General features: G+C 37.8%; 1 protein-coding gene across 1 annotated transcript in view; it reads right to left on the bottom strand.

The window, feature by feature from the left end:
• dchs2 (dachsous cadherin-related 2) overlaps positions 1-22674 on the bottom strand; it is a 138310-nt gene that overhangs the window by 79756 nt on the left and 35880 nt on the right. Inside the window, exons 2-4 of the mRNA XM_051928094.1 lie at positions 22281-22472; positions 21339-21570; positions 12214-12450 (exon numbers count right to left, since the gene is read on the bottom strand). Of these exons, the coding sequence (XP_051784054.1) occupies positions 12214-12450; positions 21339-21570; positions 22281-22472 (661 nt within the window). The remainder of the gene's footprint in view (positions 1-12213; positions 12451-21338; positions 21571-22280; positions 22473-22674) is intronic.

The raw sequence follows: 22674 nt of genomic DNA, 5'->3' as shown, positions 1-22674 counted from the left end.
TGCTGGAGCCAATCCCAGCCAGCACAGGGCACAAGGCAGGAACAAACCCTGGGTAGGGGGCCAGCCCACCGCAGGGCACACACACCAAGCCCACACTAGGGACAATTTAGAATCGCACCTAACCTGCATGTCTTTGGACTGTGGGAGGAAACCGGAGCACCCGGAGGAGACCCACACAGACACAGGCGAGAACATGCAAACTCCACGCAGGGAGGACCAGGGAAGCGAACCCGGTGCTCCTTACTGCAAGGCAGCAGCGCTACCACTGCACCACCGTGCTGCCTTCTTTACTCAACTAGTGACAGCTTTTGGTTTATGCCATCAATTTTCCTTTTGCTGAAACTGTGTTGTTTTTGTTAAGAAGTTCTGATGCACAGCCTGGAGGATCGGCCTGGATTAAAACACTCAGGGGTACATTTTATTTATTTCCGTGGTTTTCAGAGGCTTTCCCTGGTAGAGGTCCTGGTACTCTACTCTCAAATGAAATAATATTTGTACATTTTTTTTTCAAATTATCACAGTTATTTGCTTCTTATTATTCATGCCACAGGTAGATCATGGTGCCTACTGTATATATCTTTGTAAATTGCATGGACTACAGAGGGCACTTATGCTTCGTCCACGAGCCCAAATGATGACCAGAAAAAGAACACAAGTGAGAATAGAAAAAGGTCTAATTACCTAAAGCAGGAGAAGATTCAAAACAGTGCCCCATAAATACATAGGGGCTTAAGAATAACAAAAAAAACTAAGCCTTCTGGCCGTTCTGTTTACCCTCTAGTCCCTTAGCAATGGCTTCCTCACAACTCCATGGCCCCCTGTATACTGACTACGAGAGCCTTTTATGCCCAAGTCAGGAAACCCATCCGGGTAAGTCCTCACTGCTGCTTTCGGGTTATCCAGCCAGTGCTCAAAGTTCTGCAGGTACCCCAGAGGAGCTCCCTCTAGTGGCGCTAGACATCCCTGCAGACTACTCCCACCACAGAGTATAACTGAAGAGGGCCAGTCTGTCTGTTCTCTCCTGGTACTCCTGTGATTTTAGCCCTCAGTACGCTCTAGAGGTCTGGGGGACATTAACAAGGGTAACAAACTAGTTGTTCCCCATTCCACTTCAACAAGTGTTTAAGAAGAACAAAGGATGTCCATATGGGTCCAATTTTCACAGAATTTTTCTTGAGGTGTTAATTCAATTTTTAGCTTTTCAATCTTAATTCTTGAGGGCTACAGTGTCTATAAGTTTGAATTTGTGCTAGCTTCTTTAGAAACACATTGATAATACTTTTAAGTACCCAAGAGGATGGACGGGCATCCAGGCTGGGATGGAAGATAATTTATTGCCCAGATAGGGGGCCAAAATGGAAGGACATACCAATTTGCCAGCTGGACCAGGAAATGACTGTGTGCCCCGCTGGAGTAATATAAGTGGACACACTGTGGTACTGGAAGCATTCCTGGGTCTGGCTAGAAAAGGAGCTCACCACCTCACATCAAGGAGTCAGAGACAGGAGGCAGTGGGCAACACTCTTGGAGGTAGGAAGGAGGAAGAAATTGATTGATTTGATTGTATTGTGACTGATCTTTGCAATGGTGATTATTATAAAGGTGCTTTGGTTTAACAAATATCTTTTATTTAAACCCAGAATCGTGTTGGGCATTACTGTATCTGAGGTTTGGGGATCAGTGGCACCCCTGGTGGTTACATACTATTGTCACCTAATTTTTTAGGCTTAATAATTGATTGTCTGAATTGACTGATTTCGCTTAAACCGTTATCCTCCCAGAGCTAATCAAACCCGATTGTTTGTTCTTATTGTGCTGTCAGTTGGTAAGGAGACACGAGTGACCTGAGAACCAATAGCTCACCCACCAATTAACTTACTCTCATTTACGCCTGTGTCTGTTCATCACAATTTAACTATCTTAATACATACTGTAATTCGCCAGCCTGCTCACTCACTCACTCACTCACTCACTCACTCACTCACTCACTCACTCACTCACTCACTCACTCACTCACTCACTCACGTCTGTCCGAAGTCGAGTGCGCAGTCGCCTTCTGCGCAGTCGCCTTCTGCGCAGCTGCCCAAAAAACCTTACGAGACTGACATTGCGGCAGATTTACGGCCGCAAAAATTCAAAGAGAAAGGCGACATCGATTAAAGCTCTAGAGTCCTGAAAGGCGATTTCGACTACAGCTCGAGGCCTAATTACGCATTCTGATTCAATTACGCATTCATTCAATACACCTATATCAGGTTTGTGGTGCTTATACTTATTACTATTCCACTCGTGCCCGTTTCATCTTACGTTGTCGAAACAGGCTCTTTGTCTAGTCTACATATATTAAATATATGTGGAAAAAATTAACATCCACAAAATTTCTCAATGATGTTCTTGGAATTGGAAAACACATAATATTAGAAAGATCTGGCATGGTAAAATGAAAGCACAAAAACATCACAGAAATAATAAAGTTTCCTTTACATCAGAGATTTGGTAACAACAGCAGTCATTCAGGACCAAGACTGGGAAAAATCTATTTTAAACTTAGAAGGAGTTAATTAAACTAATTCTGCTACCAAAAATATCTCCACTTCTAAATATAAAACTATATGGCCTGGTGTTTAATGTAATTTATTCACCCGCAAAGTCAAACACCCCAGAGATATTATTGTTAGATGCAGAAAAAGCATTTTGAAATGATTGAATGGAACTACCTAGAGACTTCTATACAAATCCAAATCTTATTATGGGATATATCATCTACTGTTAAATTCTGCTCTGTACTTCTAAATGTATATTTTTATTTCTTACTATATTGAGAAATTGTTCTGTTCTGTGTACTGCATTGTATTGTATTGACCCCCTTCTTTTGTGATTTTGGGCTATACAAAAATAAACTGTATTGTATTGTATTGTATTTAAGATTATGAAAAGGAAAAAATGAATATGCCAACAACTTCAGTTCAGCTTTCTAGGGTCTAAAATAAAACTGTAGCAGTCTTGCTTATACTTTGATATATACCTTCATTGATAGATTAAAGGTCAAAAGTCCACATGACCATCATCATCAAGTTCTTCCATGAGAACCCTGAACACAATAAGGACTGATTGAGGTCACTTTTGTGAGGTAGAATGCCTAGAGGGGGCTGGGTGGTCTCGGGCCTCAGTACTCCTGCAGATTTTATTTCATTTTTCCAGCCGTCTGGAGTTTTTTTTGTTTTTTTCTGTCCTCCCTGGCCATTGGACCTTACTTTTATTCTATGTTAATCAGTGTTCCCTAATTTTATTTTCTTATTTATTTTGTCTTGTTTCTCTTTCTTCATCATGTAAAGCACTTTCAGCTACGTCATTTGTATGAAAATGTGCTACAGAAATAAATGTTGTTGTGTTGTACTTTGAATCCCCAGACAACTCACTTCTAAACTTTTTTTTACATTTAATTATTTTTCTTGAAACTTAACAATGCATTTTTCAATTAAATATTGTTGTTGCAATATAATAATAACAATAATAATAATAATTCTTTACATTTATATAGTGCTTTCTCACCTATTCAAAGAGCCTTACATAGTGAGTGGGCAGCCACTTTGACTACCAAGGTAATGTGTAGCATCCACCTGGAGGATGCAGTGGCAGCCATTTTGTGTGACTATGATCACCGCACATCAGCTGTTAGGTGGTGAAATGGTGAGAGACAGTTAGCAGAATAGAGACAGGGGATGATCACAGGGCCGGAATGACTAGGCCACTGAGGGTAGTTCAACCAATACTTCGGGATATAACCTACAACAACAACAATTACAGCAATTTATTTCTTATATAGCCCAAAATGACATAAGGAGTGCCACAATGGCTCTGTTTTTTTGACAGACAGCTTCCCAGCTTTGACGTCTTAAGAAGACAAAAAAAACAAAACTCAAAAAAAAATTGTACAGAGACCCCTTCCAGATAGGTTCGGTGTGCAATGGGTTTCAAAAAATACAACACACAAAACAGAAACACAAGTAATTCCCTTCACAATACAGTAGTATAAACTACAAGACAACATGCAGACTGGATTATACACCACTCAGTAAATAAATATACTGTCACATATGAGGATAAAGACTTGTTCAAATACATCAAAAACTAAGAAGAACCTAATGAACATAAATGAAAAACAACAATATCTGTCCATCATCTAACTGTAGAACCACAAACAGATTGGAGAAAAGGAGTCGGACAAGCCAATCACAGTCAGAGTCCTGGGGACCTTGGCCAACAAGAACACAACAAACTGTATAAGCAGTGTGTGATCAGAGAAATCAACATTAAGTGTCCGATCTCAATGTTTAGCAGTAAAAAGGACCATGGGAATTAACCAAAATAAAAGGCAACCTATTCCAAAAGACACTTTTTAATTTTTTATTTTATTTAAGATGTCAAGAGGAAGCCAATCAACTATCAATGTAACAATAACCTGAACTCATTTCTAGTTGTATGCTTTTGCAGAAAAGTGGTTGTGATGTGGCAGGTTATAAAGTTCAGCAGAGATATTTAGCTGCCATGACCAAGAATTCTACATTTACTGCTTGATGAGATCTGAAGATGGTTCTGCTTTTCCACTCATTAGACATTAACCATAGTTTTCATACTATTTCCTCAATGTTCTGCTATATCCATGGCTACTCAGAGAAGACTGCAGTGAGTTTAAATTTTGAGAGCTAATAATCCTTAGCAAACACCACTGTTGGAAACTGTGGGGCATACCAATGTGGTTTTGACACATTGGGTATGTTGTCTTCTAACATGAAAACTCGTTTTTAAGTGTAATATAAGTCTGGAGCAATTATGGGACTTCTTATAATTGGTGTTGTAGGTAACATTTTACATTTCTACACACCGCCAGGCAATTAGTGTATCTGACAGATGTTGGCACATACTTACCACACACTCTGCTCTTGAATCTTGTTACACTTCTAACTTGCCTTACATAACTTATACAGGTGGAACAGAGGCAGGTTTTATTAAGTCACTGCATATGTACAATGTCAACAAATCAATTTGTAAAAGACATTCTGGGAGCTTCTTCATTAAAATTGCTGCCCGATGCATGCTCATCACTGAAGATTTTACTTGGTTTCTTAACAAAACACTGCCTAGACACATCACATTATCGTGTAGAAACTGCACTGTGCTAGACCACAAGACCCTCCAGCAAGTGGTTAAAATTTCCCATGTTCAATACTCCCATCCATACTGAGCATTTGTCAAAAGAAATGAAAAAAAAAATATCTTAGACCTGAAATATCAAAGTAACAAACATTATCTTTGCCTACCAGAACACATTATCCATGCTACCACACTCACAGACAGCATTTACCTGCAGATTATTAAGCTGTTACCTCGCATACAGTCATCTGCTTGACGTAATCTATGGTAAGATTAAACCCCACATAATAGCTATTAAAATTTTTTTTTTGTTGTTTTTTACAAGAACACAAAACATTTCACTGGATGACATTTCAATGATTTCTTTGATAAAGGTTACCAGGAAGTGGTTAAACTGACAGTTAATTAAACATTTTTAAATATAAACAGTAGTTTTTTAAAATGTTTATTAACTAGGAAACTGGTTCTTAAAAAAGAAATACTTCTCAGAATCAAATAGTCTATTGAACTTTGAGGTCTATCCATGTTTTGGCCACTGTAACTTGAAACTTATAGATTAGAAAATAAATTCAGGTTTTACATATTTCCTTGTTATTCCCAGCATATTAAATTAATCCTCTAAGCAGTCATGCAACCTGGTATGACTGTCTAGCACTCCAGGGGGGCTAAGCTAATGGCTCCAAAACAACAGATATACAAGAGCAACAGTATCAACCTTAAGATGGCAAATTGTCTTTACTCTTTTAAATAAGCCAACCTTAATTTCTGTTAGGAACCAATTAAATTACACCCAGTCATTATCACCTCAAATAACGGAATGAAATAAATTAGTTAAATTGTTGTGAGGCTTTTCAAGAGTGATAATATAAACAAGGTACACCATTGACATTTGGAAGGTAGGAGCACAAACACAAATAAAGATGCACAGAATGCAAAGTGAAAAAGCGGATGTAAGTGATGAAAACACCAACAATATGTGGAAATGCAGTCAAAAACAAATACAAAACGTAAAAACAGAAACGTGCCAATGAAGACAAAGTGCCAGCTGGCAGATCAGTATAAAGAAAACTGTGAATTTGTCAAGTGCATACAAACTTTTTTTTCCAATCTTCTGTTGTTAGAACAAGACAACTATAATGGCAGTTTAATTTTTTTACTGTTGAGGGGCAATGGAGGAGATGAACCAATCACCATCTATCTGCATCAGATATTAGAAATCTGCTTTGAGAATAATAGAATACGTAAACCATTGGGAAAATTTTAAATTACACTGGAATTTTTTCCAATACATTTTAGATGGATAAAAGCAATATTTTTAAAAAGATTTGAGAATTTCTTCATTGAAATATGCTTTGTAAACTGCAAATGCTTTGATCTTCATAACACTACATTGTTAATTACTCACTGTGATTGCATTCACTTTTTTACCTACCTGCCCTCACCCAATATTACGTCAAAGAGACCCTCAGTTAGCTACAGGAAACCAAAAACCTGACAGTAATGTAAAACCAGTCATCCATTACAGGATACACACACACACGTGTCTACACTCTTAAGCATAAAGGTACCAGAGTGGTTCTTCAGAGAGATGCCATAAGGGAACCAAACAAAAGACCCATCCACATGAAGGTTCCAGTAAGAACCTTTATTTATTTAGACCTGTAACAGGCATACAGTATGTCTTTATGCATATGCATAGGGCGGAGTGGTGGCTCTGAGGCTAGAGATCTGCACTGGCAATCGGAAGGTTGCCCGGTTCGAATCCCCGTCAATGCCATTAGGGACTCTGCTCTGTTGGGCCCTTAAGCAAGGCCTTAACCTGCAATTGCTGAGCCGCTTTGAGTAGTGAGAAAAGCGCTATATAAATGCAAAAAATTATTATAAAATTTATTATTATTATATATGTACAGTAACACATACAGTAGGTTAAATCCAAATTTTCCTGATATATTAGTGCCCTGATAGGTAGCTTACTACACATGAAAGATTATCTTTTCAACATATTAGAAATTTTTTCGAAGCAAAAAGCACAACTTCATATGCAAATTAATGAAATGGTGCTATGTTGTGCAATAACTCTATGAGGAACCACACAACCCAGTAAAGAAACTATAGAGTGCCATAAAGAACCAGTACTTTCAAGAGTATGGACTGTAACCAGTTGGAGGCACCATTGAGCCCCAAACCCTGGGACACAATCACACCCCAAACCTATCATGTGTTTAAATACAGTTCCTTTTTTATTAATAAACATTATCTCCACAGATCAAAATAAGAACAACCAAAGTAAACAGCTCAGTAAACAATCCTGTTTCTTCATACTCGGTCCATCAAGCCTCATCCACTTCCTCCCAACTCTGTATGCCAGTTAAGATGATGGACAAGGTCTGCAGGAAGCAATTCCGGGACTCACCCCAAAGTAGGGGCCATATTCCCCTGCAGTGCCCTCTGGTGGCAACCACTGAATAAAACAGCGCTGTGTTCCAGAACTCAAATTCCGCTGATGCCCTGTGGGTATCCAAAGGGGACCTCAATCCCAGGGACAATGCCCTCTAAGCATGTCAGGGAACACAGTACCCAGATTTTGGTGTCTCTCCTGATCCTCCCGTCCTGCTGGCCGTCCTGCCAGGTAAGGATTCTAGTATCCATCAGGTAAGAGAGCCTGTTCCTTTTCGTTTTCTTTTCTTATGACATCTTGTCCAGGCAAGGAATCAGCCTCTGAGACGTCCATTCATTTTCTGAAACACTCACAGGACACAATGGCAAATTTTCTAAGTTTGCTAAACTGGACCGGTATTAAACATAAATGCTCTTCAATAGCAAAATGTTACTTTAATTTTTTAGTCAGAGTGCAGAAAAGCTGCTGTCACACTATACCATGGTACTGTAAGAAATTCAACAAATCAAAGGTCAAGGAATTGCATATTTTCAAGTTGATATATAAGTGTAGTGCAACCAGTTCTTCCATTATATTTTTTATTATGTGCGAGGCTGAAGGACAAAGTGGGCCTTTCCATTTGGCGAGGTGTGTAGTGGCACACAAGGCCTGTTAAGACGGGAGATTTCACAGGGATGCAGAAATCCAGCTACATCTCCCACTTGCATTCCTGAGTAAATGGTTGAAGGCTGCAGCTCATAACAACACCTTGGTCAGCTCTGTACTTCATCTAATAACAGAGGTGTAATTCAAAGTTGAGTGGACATATCTGCAGAGGCTCCTTCAGACAAAAAGACACCTAAATGGAATTCATCTTAGGCTTGCGACTACGAACTGAGCCGGCCTGGATGTAATGGACAAAATATAAGTAGGCACTGATTCTGTAACTAGTAGTGACCCTGATCCAACCATCAGAGGTTACACCTTCCTTCAAAATTAGCTGCATTCACCGATGTGTTCTCTGTTGGGAACCAAAAAGCAAACAATGCACTCTCTTTGGGGAGTTTATGCTGACAATCTGTTCACTTTGTAAGCAGAAACCTGATTATCTGCCCCCTTTGGGGTGAGAAGCTAACCCCACTCTGCAGAGCAAAGAGCTCACAAACTTTCTTCGGCCTGGAAACTACTCTACTTAGAGCCATGAAACTGGATGCTCTGAAGTAACTCTAAGATCCACTTGACTAAGCCAAGCGAGCGCTGTTCCAGTGACTGAGCCCTGTCTCAAAAGACTAAAAGGCAGCATTACTTCAAGAAGGGAACTTGAGCACCTACACTCTTGGTCCAGAAAGAGTAAGGCTTCCATCCATCCATTTTCCAACCCGCTGAATCCAAACACAGGGTCACGGGGGTCTGCTGGAGCCAATCCCAGCCAACACAGGGCACAAGGCAGGAACCAATCCCGGGCAAGGTGCCAACCCACCGCAGGACACACACAAACACACCCACACACCAAGCACACACTAGGGCCAATTTAGAATCGCCAATCCACCTAACCTGCATGTCTTTGGACTGTGGGAGGAAACCGGAGCGCCCGGAGGAAACCCACGCAGACACGGGGAGAACATGCAAACTCCACGCAGGGAGGACCTGGGAAGCGAACCCAGGTCCCCAGATCTCCTAACTGCGAGGCAGCAGCGCTACCCACTGCGCCACCGTGAGAGTAAGGCTTTCCCCAATGAACCTGCAGTGGGAAATACCTAACAGCAAGTTGAGGAAGGCAGCATCACACCACATCACACCACAAACAAAGGACCACATTAGCAAAGAGAAAGAGTGCACTGCAATGCAAGAAGATTCCTCCACTTGAACCGAGAGCAACAGCAAACAACCCCACACAGCACTGGACAATATTCTTGAAGACTCTGTAACAAGATAAATTGGAATTCTAAATGGCCTGTAAACAGCCAGCCTCTTCTGTGTTCTATGTTTTTAAGTCACGCCTGTTTTGTGCCCTGCCTTCTATGTCAATATAAATTCAGTTATCATACTTCAATAATCCTATGTTTATCAATAAATTATATTTTTTGTTTCTTAAAATGAGTGTGCTTTAGTTTCCTGGATACAAGTCTAATGGCTGAGAACCCACTCCTACAGAGAAAGGTAAGGAAAATAAAGTTGAAGTCTTATCTAATTGTTTAAGTAATTACCAGCAAAAGGCAAAACTGACAATTAATAAACCGATCAACACCAATTAATCAATTCTTTTTTTCACATCCATATATCATTTTCTACATTTCTTCAGTGTCTCTGGTTCCAAGTTGAAGATTTTATTTTCCGACAATGCATTCTAAATAAATTATAATGAACAAATTGCCCAAATGGAATAATCATGTAACAAGTCCCTTGCAAATGTCTCAAGTCCCTTCATTAATTCTTTAATTTTACAGAATACAAATTCTACACAGAAATTTTGTTCTAAGTGATATTTTTTATGTACTGTTTGCCTGCCTTGTGAAGTGTGTCACCCACCACAAAGTGTGTGTCTTGCCTACCACTGCTTTGCACTCCTATTTACCTTCCTTCTCTTTCTTTCTCTCTCTTATCATTTATTCTTTCTACTAAATAAGCAGTTGCCACAAACTTTTTTCCACAGTCCATATTACTTGAGATTATGACCTGGAGAGGTTTTAAACCCCTTCCTGGGGTAACTTCAAAACTGCAACAGGAACACAAGGCTAGATACTGTAGCTGTTGGTGTCCCTGCATGCCTATGGATTCCAAGGCAGAATCCATGCCCTCTGTTCTCTCATAAGGCTGGCATGGTCCCAAAGACCTGCTTCTGGAACTATGTGACCTTTATCAATATGAAGGTTTTGATACCACTGTTATTCTTCCCTTTACCTTTCTGTAAAGTTGATGCTCTTTCTTGTAGCCACATTGGCGTAAGATACACTCACATAATGTATAGTATAACCTGGCAGTGACCATGTTGAGACACTTTTGACTTGCTGCTATTGCCTTTATGTGTTTCTTCTAGATTGGCCCTGCCCCCTGTTCCATGCCACCTGCTTGCAATCCTGGTTCTGACCAAATTTCTTACTATAATATCCAAAATGTAATAAATATTCAGACTTCTTCATTAGATAGATAGATAGATAGATAGATAGATAGATAGATAGATAGATAGATAGATAGATAGATAGATAGATAGATAGATAGATAGATAGATAGATAGATAGATAGATCTTTATTTGTCCCAAGGGGGAAATTTAGCTTTTAACAGAACCTTTTTAAAGAAATTAGTACATAAATTGGTAGATGAATGGATAAATAAATAAATACATACATACATACATACATACATACATACATACATACATACATACATACATACTGTACATACATACATATACACACAGTTTGGTCTGAACACACACAATATTGACTAAAAAGCTAGAAAATTAAAAAGAAAGAAAACCTTAGCCTCGGCAGCCCCAATCCCAGTGAGACATTATGCAGGTGTACTGCTGTTGGTATAAAGGCGCCCCCGTTACGATTCTTGCCACACCTCTGTTGAATAATTTCTTCCCTGAAAGTCCTCAGGTGTGTCACAGAGAGGATGTTTAGCATTGTTCATAATGACACTTAGTTGTGTTATCGTTCTTTCCTTCACTACTACCTCCAGGGGGTCCAGAGTGTGTCTTCTAACTGATTCTGTCCTTTACACCAGCTTGCTGATTAAGTGGGCTACTCTTGAAGTGATGTTACTAGCCCAGCACACCACAGTGTAGAAAACTGCACTGGCCATCAAATTTATTGCAACTTATTATAAATGAACTGAAACAGCATTAGTCAGAAAACACTTGACATTCAGAAGTATGAGCAAGGTTTTAGGAATAAGAACACAACATAGAAAAATTAAAGAGAAAAGCTGTCTTTAATAGAAACAGCTTTGTTATGTGAATTTGCTTTAATCACTAATTTTCTTTGGTCCTTTTTAGTGAAAATGTAAGTCTGTGTATACAGTAGTAAATGCAGAAGAATTAAGGTTTTGAAGAATTCAACAGAAACAAAAAGGTACAGGTAATATTTGTACTAACAGAATTTGTTGTGATTCACACACACAATACACACACAAACACAATCTTTGTAATCTACCACAAATTTGTAATGTCATTTAATTAAATTAAGAAGTCAAAAGAATGTTATTTAACATTGTATTTCAAAGAAATGTGTGTTATTTGTTCAGCTCTCTGCTTCTTACACCTCTTTTTTCAATTCAGGAGCTGAATTCTATCCTTGCTAAAACCGGCATGATGAAGTAGTGAACCGTGGACTGACTGCAAGTCCATCCTTGTTTCACCCATTGCACCCCTTTAGGTTTATCTTCTCTACCGGCTTCTAGCTAAAATATTATCTTGTTTAAAAATCTTCTCTTGACCTACAAGTCTTTCCACAGCTCTGCTCCTCAACAATTTCAGTCCCATCTCTCTGTAAACCCTTAAAAAAGGTTTTTGCTCATTTCCAATGGCCTGAACTTTAACATTTTGCCAATCATGGGAATCTTAACCAATTAGAAAAATTAATGATCCTGTATAATAAAGGCACTGGCAAATGCAATATATACGATTAAACTTTAGTAACATTTATCTGATAGTTTGCACTTATTACTTACTACTTACTTGATGGGTTAGTTGCCTGAACTGTTCCCACTGGTGTTCCAATCTTGGCATTTTCAGGAACAGCAAATAAATACTTTGTTCTCTCAAATACTGCAGGAACAACAGAACTTTGCAAGATGTTCATTGTAATAACGGCATTGAGCAAAGAATTCAGGCCACCTCCATCCTGTGCTGTCACAGATACTTTCAAAATAGTTGATCCAAGGTGGTTTAAAGTAGATTTCAAATACACTACACCTGCAAAATTAAACAGAGAAAAGAAACAATTTTAATTATTGACATAGTTCCATTAATATTGAACTGCATCTTATGATGATATTAAATGGTCTATTACTACTTAGATGTCGGCCTAAAACAAAACAATAATCTAGTATTGCCAAACTACATCATTTTTAAGGTATCAATGCTAAAACTATTTTGGTGTTTTTTTAGTTTAATATAGGTTTAGATCCTTAACCACAATATAAAGTTAACGTACCATATACAGTAGAACATATATTTAATGACCAATGTGAAAAATAGAGTATGCACTTTCTACAAGCAAAAGATACAATCTAATGCTAATTTATAAATTGAAATCTACAGATTAAACACATATACAAAAATAGTTTAGTCCTTCAGTTAAATATTGTTTATTTTGACTTTGGAAATGTATTGTTACAGCATAACACGCACATTAAAAATAATGGATAAATATGTAAACAAATCTTCTGTCATGCAGAAAATTAGGATAACTTCCAAAAATCAAAGGGGACAATGCTTTTGCATGCTATTATATAAACACAATCCATCAGTGCACATGACATGGATAGCTTACACATCTGGGAAGGCAGCATCAATGCTGAATGATATACACAGGTACAGGAACAACATACGCTGCCATCCAGATGATGTCTTTTTCATGGAAGTTCTTGCTTATCTCAGCAACACAATGCCAAAATTCGTTCTGCACGTATCACAACAGCATGGCGCCACAGCAAAAGTTCAGGTGCTAAAATGGCCTGCCTGATATCTAGGCCTGTCACCCACTGAAAACATTTGGTGCAACAACACTTCATCATTAATTTTTTACGACAAAAAATATATATGCATAAACTAGGCAAAATAAATTTTAACTAGAAGTTGTTTTGCTTTTATTTAGCAAAAAAATCTGCCAATGGGGGTAAGCAAAATTTACTTGACAAGATTTCTTAAATTAAGCGAAATAACTAATAAAATATTTTTCATAAGTCGATGATTCTTACAATAAGGAAAACAAGATTTAATGTGATGATATAAGTACTTTTCACTTGCTTAGATTTAATTTTTTTGCAGTGTGGATATTTATGGACTACTAATTAAATTGTGATGCCACCTTTGTTATATAAAATATATTTAGAACTAATGCCGTTCTACCATGAAAGAAGTTTTCTCAAGACACTGCATAACAGTGTAATGGGTGTATTGATAAGAGAGATGAGAAAGAGGAGAGGAGTTCAGGTGTTTCTTGGTGCAAAGGGAACTGTCTGCATCTTAACATCAGCAAAACCACGGAACTGTTCAAGGAGTAAATGTAGAGGTGGTCCACTCCCACAAGTACTTGGGGGTTCACAATGATAACAGGCTGGACTGGTCTTGGAACACAGAGAAACTAGAGAAGAAAGGACAGAGCAGGCTCTTCTTCTTTAGGAGATTATGTTTCTTTTAATGTAGGAAGTGACATAATTAATATCACCTACAACTTTGTGATGGCCAGTGAGATTTGCTACAACTGTGATGAACTAGGCTGGTAACATCATATCAAGAGAGGCCCACCAAAACAACAAGCTAATTAAAAAGGGCTGGCTCAGTTTAAGACGTACTTTGGACCCCCTGGAGGTCATAGCAAAGGGGAGAATTAAAACAAAACCGAGTGCCATAATGATCGGTGCTGCACATCCCTCTCTCTGACAAACTAAACACTGAGGACTTTCAGACAACTAATTATTCAGCTGAAGTGTGTCAAGAAACAAGACTGGCTGGCTCCATCCTACCAACAGCAATACGTCTGCATAAATCGTCTCACTGTGACTGTAACCGCTAAGTCAGAAGTTTTCTTTCTTTAAAATTTTCTTGCTTTATAGTCATTCTGGTTTGTGTATATTGATTTATTAGTTTGTTTATATAGTGGACTGTTGCCCTGTCCAGGGTTTGTTCGTGCCTTGTGCTATCTATCTATCTATCTATCTATCTATCTATCTATCTATCTATCTATCTATCTATCTATCTATCTATTCTATCTATCTATCTATCTATCTATCAATCTATCTATCTATCTATCTATCTATCTATCTATCTATCTATCTATCTAATCTATCTATCTATCTATCTATCTATCTATCTATCTATCTATCTATCTATCTATCTATCTATCTGCCCCATGACATTAAATAATTAATAAAAAGGAAACACCAGTGAATAACAAAAATGAAACATCACAAATTTTCTAGGTTTCGCTTCATTCTTTTTAAATCGCTAACTTCTCAGATGCACAGTGCTATTAAAAAAAGACTGCTAGGTGACAAAGTTGAATAATTAAAAAATACAAATTGAACTTGAATAAGTGTATGTTTCTCTACTCCTATATACAGTATCTGCACAGCCTAAATAAATCTTTAAAATTCCTCATCCCATCTGTTCTTCAAAAATATGAGCAGAAAACATTTTCATCGGCCACAGTACCATCTGCTAAAATTAGGCTACCAAGGTACACATCATGGGGGCTTCTCCTGAGAAGCAAACAATGAAAAACCAATGCATGTGGAAACAGAAACTCACTGCTTGTCGCTGCTGAAATTTGAAACAAACCATAGCTTCTCCGATGGCAAAAGTGCCACACAAGCATTTGTATATCAATTTAATTTAGTTTTACAAGGCATAATGAGTAAGCATTTTAAATTTGTTTTAAACTTTCTTTAAAACTTGACTTTACATTTCAAACTTAACCTTACAATTAAGTGATTTGTTGGACTCATCAAATTACAGTACATATTGAGACAACACCTGGTTTTGGTCAAATTGAAAGGGACAGACAAAAAACATTAAGTACATTTGTTAACTGTGTGTGCTGTACGGTATGCTCTAAAAAAAGTGATTGTAGATTAAAAAAAAAAAAGTTTAAATTTTTTGCTCTAAGAAAAGAAGCCATCCTTAGTTATGCTCTACAGCAAAAGCCACATACAAAAACATATATTTGTGGTTAAAAATTTAAAATAACATATGTTTCACTGATTGTGGTGTCTGGAAAAGCCTTCTATTTATCAGTTCACATCAGACAGAGCACAGATGGCCGTGATCCTTCTAGCATCATAACCTAAACTTACCTTCAAATCTGACTGTAATAATCTCTAGAAAACCAGTAATTCTACTGCTATTTTTAGATGTTTCTAATAAGGGTGTATGACATGTTTTTAAATATTTAAAAAATTACATTTTATCTCAGGCTTTATTATGAGGATTACTAATAATGTCATGGCACAAGTGTTAGCTTAATATAAAACACATGTAAAAAGAAGACAATTTGAAGAGTACAAGAAGTGGTCAGTAAACCAGAAATCTGTATAGCATTAATAGCACCATAGAAGATTAAGCTACAGTTAAGATGCACAGATTTAATTGACAGTTAAAAACCAGTATTTATATACAGATAAAGTTAGCAAATTTTATAGTCAGTTTACTGTGCTGTACACTGTTTGTGATTTAATAAATTGCAATGAAATAAACACAATGAAATGTATCATTACACGTTAACACATAACCTTTGTTCGAATACTGACGGTTTTCACAATATTCACTAGTACGTGTTTAGTGCTGTTGCCTCATACTTCATATACTGTAGGATCAAACCCTACCTTGGCCGCTGTCTGTGGAGAGTTTGCATGTTCTCCCTTTCTGCACAGCTTTTTATTGGATACTCTGCTTTCCTGCCACACCTCAAAGATGTACAGCAGAGATTAATTGTGAACTTAAATTGGCCTTGTGCAGTTGTGTGAGTACAAGTAAGAAAAAGCGGGCCCAGAAAATACATGGACAGATGGAAATTAAAGTCATTTAAATTGATAAAATATGGAAAATACATCTGTATAATGCCTCACTGTGACTGTCAGAAAAAAAAACTAATTTCTTTCTTTATAATCATTCTGGTGTGTGTTTAGACCAACGTGTATGTGTATATTTAATCATTTACTTCATTAGCTTGCATGGCACGGTGGTGCAGTGCGCAGTAAAATAGACAAGAGTCCGTGTCCTCCCAGTGTGGAGTTTGCATATTCTCCCCGTACCAGTATGTGTTTCCTCCGGGTATTCAGTTTTCCTCCAACAGTTCAAAGACATACAGGGTAGGTAGGCTGGTGACACTAAATTGGCCAGATTGGTTCAAGCTGATAGAAAGGCAACAGTAACTCAAATAACCACTTGTTACAACCGAGATGTGCAGAAAGAAGAGCATTTCTGAATTGCACAACACGTCACCTGAATGGCCTGTTCGCATCTTGAACATTAGAACAATCTAGATGACGAATAGGCCATTCAGCCCAATAAAGCTCAACAGTCCTATCCACTTACTGCAATTCTTCTAAAATAACATGAAGTCTAGTTTTGAAATTCTAAGAATATGGATAAACTGGAGTAGTTCTGTAAGGAAGAATAGTCCACACAATGGTCCGAAAAAGGGAAAATATCCAGTGAGTGGCAGTTCTCTGGCCGGAAATGCTTTGTTGGTGCCAGAGGTCAGAGGAGAATGGCCAGGCTGGTCTGACCTGATAGAAAGTCAATCGGAATCTGAAATAACTACTCGTTACAATTGAGGTGTGCAGAAGAGCATCACTGTGCACACAGCACGGCAAACCTTGAAGCAGATGGGCTACAGCAGTAGGAGATTAGGCTGAGTGCCACTCCTGTCAACTAAGAACAGGCAACTGAGGCTACAATTCGCACAGATTCGCCAAACTTGGAAAAACGTGGGAAAAATTCTGATGAGTCTCGATTTCTGCTGCAACATTTGGATGGTGGCATCAGAATTTGTTAGCAACAACATAGTGAAAAGTCAAGCAAAATTACCCCTTTTATTGGCTAACTAAAAAGATTACAATATGCAAGCTTTCGAGGCAACTCAGGCCCCCTCTTCAGGCAAGATATAGCAACAACATGAAAGCATGGATCCATTCTGCCTTGCAACAATGGTTCAGGTTGCTGGTGGTGGTGGTGTAATGATGTGGGGGATATTTCATTCTCACACTTAGAGCCCCTTCGTACCACTGAGCATTGTTTAAATACCACAGCCTACCTGAGTATTCCTGCAGACCATTTATGACCGCAGTGTCCCCCATTTTCTGATGGGTCCTTCTATTAGGACAATGGTGCCATGTCACAAAGCTTAAATTATCTCAAACTGGCTTCATGAACATGACAATGAGTTCACTGTACTCAAATGGTCTCCACAGTCACCAGATCTCAATCCAATAGAGCACCTTTGGAATGTGGTGGAATAGGAGGATTCGCATCATGGATTTACAACCCACAAATCTGCGGCAAACTGCATGAGGCTATTAAGTCAGTATGGACCACAATCCCTGAGGAAAGTTTCCAGCACTTAGTTTAATCCATGCAACAAAGAATTATGGCTCATCAGATGGCAAAATTGGGTCTAACACAGTACAAGCAAGGTGTACCTAACAAAGTGGCCGGTGGGTGTATACTACATATACTGTATATACAACCCCAATTCCAATGAAGTTGGGACGTGTTGTAAAACGTAAATAAAAACAGAATACAATGATTTTCAAATCCTTTCAACCTATATTCAATTGAATACACTACAAAGACAAGATATTGAATGTTCAAACTGATAAACTTTATTGTTCTTTTGCAAATCTTCACTCATTTTGAATTTTATTTACTTTTTACACAACATCCCAACTTCATTGGAATTGGGATTATAAGTTAAACTGCAAAAATCACTTTTATAAAGGCATCTATGAAGCAATTACAGCTGCACAGAGTTCATAAACCGCATTGCCAGTGTCTTGCATCTTAGTGCTAAGCTAATTGACATACCTGTAATATGTCACTCAAAAAAGACCAGCTTGATGCCAAGTATTTTGTCATTCAAGTGGGAAAATCAGTATATATACAGTGGTGTGAAAAACTATTTGCCCCCTTCCTGATTTCTTATTCTTTTGCATGTTTGTCACACAAAATGTTTCTGATCATCAAAACACATTTAAGCATTAGTCAAATATAACACAAGTAAACACAAAATGCGTTTTTAAATGATGGTTTTTATTATTTAGGGAGAAAAAAAAATCCAAACCTACATGGCCCTGTGTGAAAAAGTAATTGCCCCCTTGTTATAAAATAACCTAACTGTGGTGTATCACACCTTAGTTCAATTTCCGTAGCCACCCCCAGGCCTGATTACTGCCACACCTGTTTCAATCAAGAAATCACTTAAATAGGAGCTGCCTGACACAGAGAAGTAGACCAAAAAGCACCTCAAAAGCTAGACATCATGCCAAGATCCAAAGGAATTCAGGAACAAATGAGAACAGAAGTAATTGAGATCTATCAGTCTGGTAAAGATTATAAAGCCATTTCTAAAGCTTTGGGACTCCAGCGAACCACAGTGAGAGCCATTATCCACAAATGGCAAAAAACATGGAACAGTGGTGAACCTTCCCAGGAGTGGCCGGCCGTCCAAAATTACCCAAGAGCGCAGAGGCGACTCATCCAAGAGGTCACAAAAGACCCCAGGACAACGTCTAAAAGAACTGCAGGCCTCACTTGCCTCAATTAAGGTCAGTGTTCACGACTCCACCATAAGAAAGAGACTGGGCAAAAACGGCCTGCATGGCAGATTTCCAAGACGCAAACCACTGTTAAGCAAAAAGAACATTAGGGCTCGTCTCAATTTTGCTAAGAAACATCTCAATGATTGCCAAGACTTTTGGGAAAATACCTTTGTGGACTGATGAGTCAAAAGTTGAACTTTTTGGAAAGCAAATGTCCCATTACATCTGGCGTATAAGGAACACAACATTTCAGAAAAAAGAACATCATACCAACAGTAAAATATGGTGGTGGTAGTGTGATGGTCTGGGGTTGTTTTGCTGCTTCAGGACCTGGAAGGCTTGCTGTGATAGATGGAACCATGAATTCTACTGTCTACCAAAAAATCCTGAAGGAGAATGTCCGGCCATCTGTTCGTCAACTCAAGCTGAAGCGATCTTGGGTGCTGCAACAGGACAATGACCCAAAACACACCAGCAAATCCACCTCTGAATGGGCTGAAGAAAAACAAAATGAAGACTTTGGAGTGGCCTAGTCAAAGTCCTGACCTGAAATCCAATTGAGATGCTATGGCAATGGACCTTAAAAAGGCGGTTCATGCTAGAAAACCCTCAAATAAAGCTGATTACAACAATTTTGCAAAGATGAGTGGGGCCAAAATTCCTCCAGAGCGCTGTAAAAGACTCACTGCAAGTTATCGCAAACGCTTGATTGCAGTTATTGCTGTTAAGGGTGGCCCAACCAGTAATTAGGTTCAGGGGGCAATTACTTTTTTCACACAGGGCCATGTAGGTTTGGATTTTTTTTTCTCCCTAAATTATCAAAACCACCATTTTACAAACTGCATTTTGTGTTTACCTTGTGTTATATTTGACTAATGGTTAAATGTGCTTGATGATCAGAAACATTTTGTGTGACAAACATGCAAAAGAATAAGAAATCAGAAGGGGGCAAATAGTTTTTCACACCACTGTATATCCTTGAATTACAGTGAATTATTTCCAAGCATCCAGGGTACTAATGAAATGAGCAAACATGCCTTATTTGAAATGTATTTTTTTAAGAAACAGGTGCATTTTTTATCTAACGAGAAAAGATCTTAAGAAAAAATTTTGCTCTTGGTAAGAAAAAAAAAAACAGTAGTTGACTGCTAATATTTTCTGCCAGCTTTAAGTATTGTCACCCATCGCGTGAGAGTGGGTGCTATCGCTAACAGTTTCGTCGTTTATACCTCTACAGCAGCGAGAAGACAATTACTGAGGGCAATTAACCCCGTCCCTTCTGGTCATAAGGCTATTAAAATACGTCACCTCTGAATGTTGGCATCTCACTTGGACCCGGAATAGCCAGAGAACAGAGCTTCTATTGACTGACTCGCTCTTAATAGTCACCACCTTTAAATAAGCCAGGAAGGCTACATATGTTATTTCAGTTCTGCACCCTTGTTGTGCCTGTTTTGTTAAAAAATGTACTTAGAATTTAAAAGGGGTGCCTGCCCACAATATTAGTAGAACAATGAATGTTTCTTTATTCTTTAGTTAATACTGACAGAATTATGTTGGATTTTGTTAAGAATGATAAGAAATATTTTATGTCTGTTAATACACAATGTCATCATTATTAGTGTTTTACCATAATAAACATCAAGGCTTCAAAAAGAGTATGGTACTGCTCCAGAAAAAATGAGGCTGCTGAAACTAGTTAAGTTAGATAAAAGGAGCCAACCTGATGGTATTATCATTGTTTTAGGATACGTACAAAATACATTTCTACATGAAAAAAAATATAGAGATAAACCAATTTTATTCAATTAAAGTTAAGAGACCTACTGAGAATTAGGCTGGACCTTATCACTTTACTTCTGTTTCTGCAAATCATTAATTTTCACTGTGATTAAGATTAAACTCAGCACTCTGCAAAAGCCTGTAAAGCAACAGATTGTTGTTCTGCCCAGCATCTGAACATTTAAAAAAAATCCAGGTTTATGTATTAGAGGAAATTAATGCGATAAAATAACAATAATAAGTCATGCCTTAAGACGTTTAGCACTTTATCTGCAAACTGAAGGCTTTCTAAGTTCTACAATTACAATAAAGCAGCTGATAGTGAAAATGCATGTAAGGGAAATCTGAAATTAAATTATCTAAAAATATGTCAAATTCAGTGGAATGGCATAATCAGCTCATATCTTAAGTATATAAAATAATTATTGAATTTGCCTGCTTACCAAATTTACATGGGTATCTCAAGTTCTAGTATAAAACTACCTACCGGTCAGCACTACATCCAGTACATCTTTACCTAAAATACATAATTCATACCTGTTTCTGAGTCAATTGTGAAAAGCGATGACCATTCTCCAGGAACAAGTTTGTAAAATACTTGTCCATAGCTCCCAGAATCTCCATCAGAAGCGATAACATTGATAACTTCAGTTCCGGGCTGTGTATGGCTGCTTACACTTGTAACATACATTAAAGGGTTGAACTCCGGTCGGCAGTCATTAATATCATCCACATCTATGTGGAGAAATGCTTGGCTACTCAATCCACCCTATTAAAAAAAGCAAAAAGAGATCAGTGCTGTAAAAATATAATTTTTATATTCCACAAGAAAAATGTAAACCAAATTTCAGAATCCTAGACAGGTAAATAGCTACATGAATGTAATCAACAAGTTCATAGAGTTTTCGTTTTTTTTGGAGTATTATTTTAATAAATGTTAAATGTATATAAAAAGTTCATCCACCTGTCCAATTAAACAAAATTGCTTCTGGGTACAGAGTAATTTTGATGCTGGAAAAGCTTTAATTAGGACATCACTCCAATTTAAAAGTTCTAAATTATTAGACATTAATATCACAGTGCCCCCCACTCCATAATGCTCGGGACAAAGACACATTGTTTACCTTGATTTAGCCCTCTGCTCCAAAGTTTAAAATTACAAAATCAAATAATTCAGACATTGTGATTAAAATGCACACTGCAGACTTCATTTAAGGGTATTTGCATACATTTTGGTCACACAACACTTTTTTCTTTACACGGTTACCCCATTTCAGGGCACCATAATGTTTGGGACATAGCAATGGCAGGTCTATTAAAGCCGCTGTCGTATTTAGGACTGTGTACACTGTAAATGTGGCATACTAAGGCTCACAGATGCTTTCCTCTCCAGTGGTACACATTGGAATTGGCATGGATTTCTGTGGACATTCTTGCACATTAATATGTTTACAAATATAGTTCAAAATTGTTTCTTACCCCATCTTCAGCTTTGACAATTGCATCAAAACTTGACAATCCATTTTCTCTGTCAATATCCTGGGCTATACAGACCTTCCCAGTGTCTGGTTCAATTCTAAACATCGAGGATTTTTCTTGCTTAGTGAATCCATCATATAAAAAGAATGTAAGTTTTCCAAACTTGCCACTATCCATATCAGACGCTACAACCTGAAGAGAGAAAAGGTCCCATTTTAGTTAAAAATAACGTTTTTTACAAATTATTTATTTTATTATACAGGTGAAGTATACCAGAATTATGTTTAATTCTTAAAACCACATTAAAAACCTACGTTCTTACAATAAAAAAATATGTAGTTAAATGGGTATTTCTATAATTTGGCATATTCAGAATATGGTAAATTTAGGAAAA

Source organism: Erpetoichthys calabaricus, chromosome 5, assembly GCF_900747795.2.
Source record: "Erpetoichthys calabaricus chromosome 5, fErpCal1.3, whole genome shotgun sequence".
In the NCBI taxonomy this organism is placed as follows: Eukaryota; Metazoa; Chordata; class Cladistia; order Polypteriformes; family Polypteridae; genus Erpetoichthys; species Erpetoichthys calabaricus.
Note: the sequence above shows the minus strand (reverse complement) of the source record. Positions and strands in the feature narration are given on the sequence as shown.